The 8,086-nt window shown below is 58.9% G+C and overlaps 1 protein-coding gene across 1 annotated transcript; it reads left to right on the top strand.

The window, feature by feature from the left end:
• Window position 1: 1 nt before the first annotated feature.
• Window positions 2-7,421, top strand: IDO2 (indoleamine 2,3-dioxygenase 2). Its single transcript, XM_068662358.1, has 10 exons — window positions 2-214; window positions 952-1,047; window positions 1,622-1,741; window positions 1,886-2,004; window positions 2,311-2,325; window positions 2,858-2,957; window positions 3,089-3,206; window positions 3,378-3,429; window positions 4,788-4,936; window positions 6,369-7,421. The coding sequence occupies exons 1-10, from the start codon at window positions 116-118 to the stop codon at window positions 6,719-6,721; spliced, it is 1,221 nt and encodes a 406-aa protein (XP_068518459.1). The 5' UTR covers window positions 2-115; the 3' UTR covers window positions 6,722-7,421.
• The last annotated feature ends 665 nt before the right edge of the window (window positions 7,422-8,086 follow it).

Genomic DNA, 8,086 nt, shown 5'->3' with positions numbered 1-8,086 from the left:
CAGGACAAGGTTCGTGGCCGGGGCGCGCTGTGCTGGCTCAGCACATACCGGGCGCGGGGCAGTCGGTGCCTCCACGGAGCCGCAGCGCGTCCCGGTCCCACAGCCAGCACCGGGGATGGAGGCCGGCGATGGGAAGGAGGAGACCCCGCTGTCCTTGGCACTGAGCCGGTTTCAGCTCTCGGAGGATTACGGCTTCCTGCTTCCCAACCCTCTGGTAGGAGATGGCCGTGCCACCGTGCCCATGGGCTGCAGGAAACAGCAGGGAAATGGAGGGGCTGGTGATGTTTGGGTGTCCATTTAATGCTATTTTACAAGGGTTTGGAAAAGCAGTGAGCAATGCCTGTGATACTTCGGGTCAGGCAGCTTCATAGGTTCACAAATTCCTCGCTTTAAAAATTACCCTGGCTGCAGCACGTGGCACAGGAGAGAGGGGAAGGAGCTCTGCAATTCAGATATTGGCCTTGGATTTACAGGATTTCACAGGAGTACGAGGAGAGAATTTAGAAGGCAGCTCTCCCGTGCCGAAAGCAGAGCCATTTGTCACTGGGGCGCAATTTACAGAGGGAGCTCTCAGGGACAGGCAGATACTTGTTTATCGCCCATTAATTCCCCATCATGCGGGCTGATATTACAAGAGGGGGAACCAGACATAAACCATTAGCTGCGACTCCCAGGGATGGATGCTGGAGCCCGGGCTGGCTGACAGCCGCTTCCCCCCCCCTGCAGAAACCTCTGCCCATGCTGCAGGCTGGGGGGCGTGGGGTGGGGGGCATGGGGTGGGGGGCACGGGGTGGACTCCTGCCCCAGCTCCGTGCAGGCTCCCCAGCAGCACCAGCAGCAGCCCTCGGCACCGTGCTGCTGTGCTGGAGCACAGGGAGAGGAGCGCTGCAGGCGCTGTGCGGGGGGCTGTGTGCTGACAGCCCCCCCCTTTGCTTCTCAACTCCCCCCAAGACGGAGCTGCCGGCCCCCTACGGCCCGTGGATGGAGATCGCCCGCGAGCTGCCCCAGCTGATTGCGAGCCATCGGCTCCGCTCTCGCGTTCACCAGGTAAATGTGCAGCTGCTGCTGGTGCTGGCGTGCCCTCAACCTCGGTCTGGCATAGCTGTCTGCAAATGCCATGGAAAAGCAAAGCAAACCTCCCAACTGCCTGTGCTGGCAGGATCCCCGTGTACAGGCAGCTCCGTGTGTGTGTGTGTGTGTGTGTGTGTGTGTGTGTGTGCTGGTGCTGCCGTAGGGAAGGGCGGTGTGTATGGAAAGCGCACGGAGGGACCGTTGGTTATAACCAACACGATGCAGAGGCAAAGCCTTCGGCACAGAAATAGCTCCTGACACGGCTGCTGGGCTGTCCCAGCCGGAGTGCGGTGGCAGGGGAAACCCTCTAGATGTCACGAGAGCTGCAGCTCCCGCGTTCCTCCCGGCGCGGGGCAGTGACACCCCCGGGGTTCCTGAAACCATCGCACGCACGCAGCAAACCAGACAGTCCATAGCGAGCGGTGCAGGGCTGGAGGGAGAGAAAAAGGGCAGGGAGAGGTGACGGGGGGGCACTCCTGGCTGGGGGGGCACACAGGGAATACACTCTGTATGGCTGCGGTGCTCCGTGCTCACCAGGGTCTCTTTGTAGATGCCCCAGCTGAGCACGCGGCACCTCCGAGGGCGCGAGGAGCTGTACTTGGCCCACCTGGTGCTCAGCTTCATCACCATGGGCTACCTGTGGCAGGAGGGCGAGGAGGGCACCGTGAAGGTAACAGCAGGTTCCCCTGCTCGCGGGGAGCTGGCGCACGCGCTGCTCCCCTGGGACTGCAGCCAGAGCCGTCCCGCTGGGGCCGAGCCTCCTTCCCAAGGCCAGAGCTGGGGCACAACCTCTCCCGTGCTTTGTGCCCCCCAGGTCCTGCCCCGCCACCTCGCCGTCCCCTTCTGGGAGGTGTCGCAGGCCCTCGGGCTCCCCCCCATCCTCAGCCACGCAGACTTTGTCTTGGCCAACTGGAGGAGGAAGGACCCCAGCGGGTAAACAGCGAGCGCGGCTCCTGCGGCCGGGTCAGCGGCAACGGGCACAGCTCCAGTCCTGACCAAAACCTCTTGAACCCGGCATAGCCGGGGGGCAGCTCACAGCTAAGTGCTGGGGAGGGGATTTGCCCCATGGGCATGTGTGGGGCAAGTGGGAGCATCTGCCCGAGGGATGGTGCTGCCTCTGGCGAGCAAACTCGTTTGTGTTACGCAGCACAGCCCATTGCTAGAACGATTTATAACACCTCTCTCTCTCCCTCTCCCCTTTCCCTGTGTATTTGCTGGCAATGCCCAAAATGCCTGCAGGCCTCTGGAAATTGAGTAAGTATTTAAGATGCTTATTTATTTTCTAACAGTATTAGTTTTGTTTGAATTGGCTTAGTGCTCCTACACTGCAGGGCTCTGCTTAGGTTAAACCTCTCTCTCGGTACACGAGCAGAAGAAAAACAGCTCGGTCCTTGGCACACAACCACCACTGAAACAACAGCAAAGCCACCACGGTCACGGCTGAACCGTGGCTGTTCCAGGGACCAGACCTGTAGCCCAGCGAGGGCACAAGGAGGGTTCAGGATCCCTCCGAGCCAGAGCAGAGCCTGTTGCTCCCTTTTGCCCCGTGCCCACTTCCCTTTGCTCGGGGTGCAGAAGGCTCTGCAACGGGAAGGATTTTGCATGGGTGGGGGAGCTGAGGTCCGTCCTGATGCTGGGGGGGGGGGTGGCCGCATGCAGCAGCTCCTCCAAAAATCTCAGCCACCCCTGGGAGGCAGCAGCAGAGCTCAGCTCCCCGCCAGGACGCGGTGTCAGGGCTGGGGGGCAGGCGAGGGCAGGGGGAAAGCTGCTGCTGCCCGCCCTGCAGGAACCTGGACCCCATCATATCGCTGCCTGGGGGAGAGAGCCTGAGGGGGTTCATCCTCGTCACCTTCCTGGTGGAGAAGGCGGCGGTGCCTGGCATTAAGGTAGGGCGCGAGCCCCCCGCTGTGCCCTGCAGCTGCCTGGCCCCAGAGCCCAGCCCTCGGGGCTGCCAGCGAGTACCCCGAGCACATCCCAGCCCCTCCATCGCTTTGTGCTCCCCCTCTGCTCCTCGCAGGCGATCCCTCAGGCCATTCGTGCCGTCCGGCAGCTCGACGAGGAGACCCTGCACCAGGCCCTGCAGGGGCTGGCGACGGCCATCGGGGCCATGGGCAAGGCTCTGCAGAGGATGCACGGTAACAGCAGCGTGGGGCAGCCCTCGGGGGGCCGTGCACGGGGCTGCTCACCAGCTGCACTGCGCCAATGTGCTGGTGCTTGGCCCAGAGAGCAGCTCATAAAGGTCCTGCCCGTGGGAAACGCCGATGCAGGCTGCCCGCAGTGACACCTCCGATCCAATTTCCTCCTAGATTACGTGGATCCAGCAGTGTTTTATGCCGTGATCCGGATCTTTCTCTCTGGGTGAGTATGGAGCATTTCCATTCCTCCACAGCCACCACGGGCAGGGGGAGCAGGGGCTCTGCTGGGAAGGGGGAGCCCTGCTGGGGCTGCTCAGCTGGGCAAGGCAGCAGCATGGCAAAAAGAGCCCAGCGCCGTGGTTTTGTTATCCCTCATCTTCCCTAATGGGCTGCAAGCATCCCAAACTGCTCCGCTCTTGGGCTTCTCAGGGGGTTTCTATTTTTATTTCTATTCAGCATATCTCAGCATTCCTCAGTCAAAAGGCTCCATGCATCCTGATTATGTTTCTTTCATTTTTTATCCCAACTGACCTTGTCTTGATGGCCATCAGCTTGGAAAAACATGCCTTTTAAATTCCCTTCTGCTTAGAAGAACTTCCCACTAGTAGAGGTTACTATAAATACATCCATGGGAGAGCTAAAAATATTAAGGTATTTGATAATGAATCTATTTTCTCTGCAATTTGAGCAAAATCTGCAGTCAAACAGCCCTAACAGCCAGTACTGAAAGCTTCATGAAATGGTGCATTCTTCGGAAGGTCAAGAGATATTTTTGTGCCAGGCACATTATCTCTCTGAAATTATAACTTCTCTTTCCATTTGCAAGAGAGCATTTATCCATTTTTGCACAACAGGAGCATAAACCAGTGTGACATGGGCTGAGAGTTAATGGTGTTTGGGGCGGGGGGGGCAGCAGCGCTGCCCAGTTCCCAGCCCTACTGGGGGCGAGCGTCCTTTAGGAGAGGGAGGAAATCACATTACGGGCTTGTGCTCTGCTAAATAAATAAAGACTCTCCTGCACTGTCTTTAAAGACATCATCAGCAAGAATGGAGAAAAAAACAAAGTCAAAACTTCAGGGGCTCAGAGGAGCTTTTGTGTGGCTCTTACTGGTGCAGAGGCAACCGGGCTGCTCCTAAAATGGGGACTCGGGGAACTAATGCCTGAGGTGCTGCTGCTCTATCCTGCGCAGCAGGGCAGCCGATCCCCTCTTGCCTGCTCAGTGCCAACCCCCAGGACCTGGCCAGGGGCTGGTCCCAGGAGCGTGCCCTGGGGTGACTGCCAGAGCCTGGAGCCCCACACTGCGATCCCTCGCTTGTGGGAAGAACGGTAGCGATGGATTTCTCCCCACAGCTGCGACCTTGCCGGGCACCTTGCTGTGGTGTTCAGTTCCCAAATTTATCCTGTGCTTGAGGACGGCTGGCAAGGCTCAGTGAGGGGGAGGCGATCCAAGGACGGGGGCAGGAAGGTTTTACCCCAGCTTGTCAGCCCAGGGTCACTTCTCTGCAGTCTGACCTGCTGACAAAGCGTGGGGGCTTCGCTGCGTGGCCGCCCCCTTCCTGAGCACCTTGTGCCTGGCTCAGCTGGAAGGACAACCCCGCGATGCCGGACGGGCTGGTGTACGAAGGGGTCTCCGAGGAGCCCATGGCCTTCTCGGGAGGGAGCGCGGCACAGAGCACCGTCCTGCATGCTTTTGATGAGCTCCTGGGGATTCGCCACAGCCAGGAAAGCAGTAAGTCAAACACTTCTTCCTTTTAAAACAAATCACTAATAATGTGGGGGGCACAGAACCAAGCCAGCACATTTCCTGTGGCTTTGCCCACAGCAGATTTACCAGCTGATAGGGCCGCGTCTCCAGCTCGCCCTCCCCAAAGCCCTGTCACAGCGTCTGGCTGGGAAGAGGCTCTCCCCAGTACATTACAGAGGAAGTCCATAAATGAGGCTCTGGCAAGCACCTCCACGCTGCTATAAATTCCCGGAGGGACAGACTTTGTTTTTTGCATGTCAACTTTTTACTGAGGTTATATATGGGTACAGAGATGAGGGAGCAGAGCATGCCAGCATCCTGCCAGTAACTGAGCTCATCCATTCACATAGCTTTGCAATAGTCTGGCCCACAACAGAATATATTTATCAGAAATTAGTGAAACCACGCTAATAGCAAACAATAAATAAAGGCTGAGAGCAAGGGCTAAAACCTGCCTTTTAGGGTTAAAAGCAACTCTAATGAGGCACTGACCTAATATGGGTTTTCTTTCTCAATTCTTTTATTGCACCAAGACAGATGAGAGGACAGGAGACTGCGAGGAGGATCTTATCTGGCACTAACTGGCATAGCTCAGTGCCGGGGACAGAGGTGGGGTTGGGCAGAGGGGAGCAGCCACCAGGAGGTTTGTTTTGGGATTTCGGTGCTTGCAGGCAGTACGCCACAGCACCTGCAAGCAGAGGGCTTCCCCAGGCACTGACGGGGGACCCAACACAGCTCTTGAGGGGCTCAGGCCCCTGCTTGCTCCTGTGCTGGGCTCCAGCCCAGGGGTCTGGGAGGCAAAAGCCCTGGGTAAGCTCCTGGCTGGGATGCAGCCGCCCCTGCACAGCCTTCCCAAGGGCATCCAGGTGAGGATCAGCACAGGTAGGAAAGGGCAGGGGCAGCCCCAGCAAATGCCAGCTGAGAAGAGTTTTGAGAGCATTTACATTGCGTTATGGAAGGGACCCAGCTATCTGCAGCTCCTCTTCTCTTTGATTTACATTACACCTGCTCCTAAGGTCCTCTGTTGGTTTATTAACTTTATTAGTTTTTCCAGGTACACAGACAGACCTTCATGGAGTAAGCAAGAACAAGAAAATCCAATATTTCAGTCTAAAGGAACGCCTGGCATCTATATAGTTTTCCCACATGCCCCTAGCTTAGCAGGGATATATTTCACCAAGATATGAGACAGGATCAGAGATGGGAATAGTTGTCATCTTGCATTTCAGGCACAGAATCACTCTGCAGTATCTTGAGCAGGTTTCCTGCCACCTACGTGGTTAAGGACACCCAGGCTTTGCAGTGTGCGACTCGTGCCCACCGACCTCACCGGCACCCTGGCTGCAGCCTGGCCGCTCTCCGAGAGCTTCCTCCCATCTCCCCTCAACTTCTTTCTTCCTCTGCTGGTGTTTTGCAGCCGCGTTCCTGCACAGGATGAGGGACTACATGCCCCCTCCCCACCGAGCCTTCATCGAGGAGATCGGCCGGGCCCCCTCCCTGAAGCAGCACGTGCTCTGCTCCGGGGACGCGCGGCTGCGGGCGGCTTTCAACCGCTGCGTCACCGCGCTGGTGGACTTCAGGTCCTGCCACATCGCCATCGTCACCAAGTACATCGCCGTGGCCAAAGCCAAGGCAGGGCGGGCGGAGGTGGGCGGCTGGGCTGGGAGGCCCCCGGCCGCGCTGGAGGCCAAAGGGACCGGGGGGTCGCACATCTTCAGCTTCCTGAAGAGCGTCAGGGACACCACCAGGGACGGGCTGATAAGCGCCTGACGCCCCGGCGGCTGAGGGCAGGCCCAGGAGGCCACAGGACTCAGGCTGGTGTCTGCAGTGCATGAGCCAAACGGTGACTGTCACTGACACCCCCTCCCACCCTCCCTCCTTCCCCGCAGCCCCTTCCCACTCACGCAGGTCCCAGGCTCAGAGCAAGCTGCCTCCCTCCTCCCTAATTCCAAGCTGCTTGCTCTGCAGCATCCCTGTCTGCCCCACGCCACCCCTTGGGGTTGTGCACGGCAGCCGCCCCCACCAGGACCCCACCATGGCTCAGACCCCAGGGCTGGCAGGCCGGGCACTGCCCCTAGTGGGGTCTCATCCCCGAATGCAGCCAGGGCTGCGGTGCTGCCATGGGCCTGCTCTCCTCAGCTGCTGGAGGCTGGCGCTAGCAGATACACACCCAAAGCACCTCTGCTGCTGGAGGTTCTAGTTCTGGGCTGAGTTAATTTGGAGCAGGTCCCTTCCAGGCCCAGTCTGCATATCTGCCGTGATTATTTTTCCATGATTTCATGATTCTCTGCTGGAGGTTGCCAGGGCAAACGCTGTGCCCCTGTCCATAGCCCCCCGCGGGAGCACCCAGCACGGCCCCACGGCACCGGCAGGAGCGTGGCCCCTCGGAGCCCCTCGGCGGAGGCTGCAGGAGCAACTTGGAGAGCATGGGAATTGCACAGGCTAATAAAGCTGGGATTCCTAAAAGCTGGCTGTGCTGCACGGCTCGCCCTTCCCCTGCAAGGGCACAGGACGCGGGTGGAAGCGCCGGGCCCCCAGCCTTGAGCGCGCTCCCATCGCGAGGTGGCAGCAGCATCCTGCGCTGCGCAGAGCGGGGAGCGCGCCTGGTGCGGGGAGGCAGAGGAAGCACAATTTGGGTTTGTATTTCACGAGTGCTGCAGTGAGTGCTGGGGGGGCCGTGGGGCGCAATCGGTTTGCAGGACAGGAGCTTTCCGCTGCCTTTGGCACCCGCGTCTGTTAGCCTCGGCTCCTCTCGCCCCCCGAGCAATGAAGTCCAGCACTGCAACACCACGGCAGGGCACGTTCCTTTAGAGCCCAGGGCTGCCGGGCACGTGCAGGTCCCAAACCATGAAGGCAGCCTCAGGTCACCAGCTCCCATCACACCTTTACGGAGTGGGATGCGGCGATCCTCGTGGGTCCTTTCCAGCTTGGAGTATTCTGTGATTCTTTCAGCCTGAACCTGGCATTGGGCTGACAAAAACAAGCTGCCTGGTCTAAAAAATAGGGCTCTTGATTGCCCCACATCTCCCTATTATTTAACAGGTCTGCTTACCAAAATGCCTGCTTCCAGTCTGAGATCTGAAATGGATGCTGGGGCTGGGGCTGGGCCACAGTTACTGGAGTCTGCTGGAGTCA

The sequence above is a fragment of the Anas acuta genome, chromosome 27, assembly GCF_963932015.1.
Source record: "Anas acuta chromosome 27, bAnaAcu1.1, whole genome shotgun sequence".
Lineage (NCBI taxonomy): Eukaryota > Metazoa > Chordata > Aves > Anseriformes > Anatidae > Anas > Anas acuta.
This window is presented reverse-complemented; position numbering and strand designations above follow the sequence as displayed.

Excerpts from the sequence above, each read along its gene's own strand:
- IDO2 (XM_068662358.1), top strand. The coding sequence starts at position 116 with ATGGAGGCCGGCGATGGGAAGGAGGAGACCCCGCTGTCCTTGGCACTG. Across the intron at positions 215-951 it reads TCCTGCTTCCCAACCCTCTG|ACGGAGCTGCCGGCCCCCTA; the intron begins GTAGGAGATGGC and ends ACTCCCCCCAAG. Across the intron at positions 1,048-1,621 it reads TCCGCTCTCGCGTTCACCAG|ATGCCCCAGCTGAGCACGCG; the intron begins GTAAATGTGCAG and ends GTCTCTTTGTAG.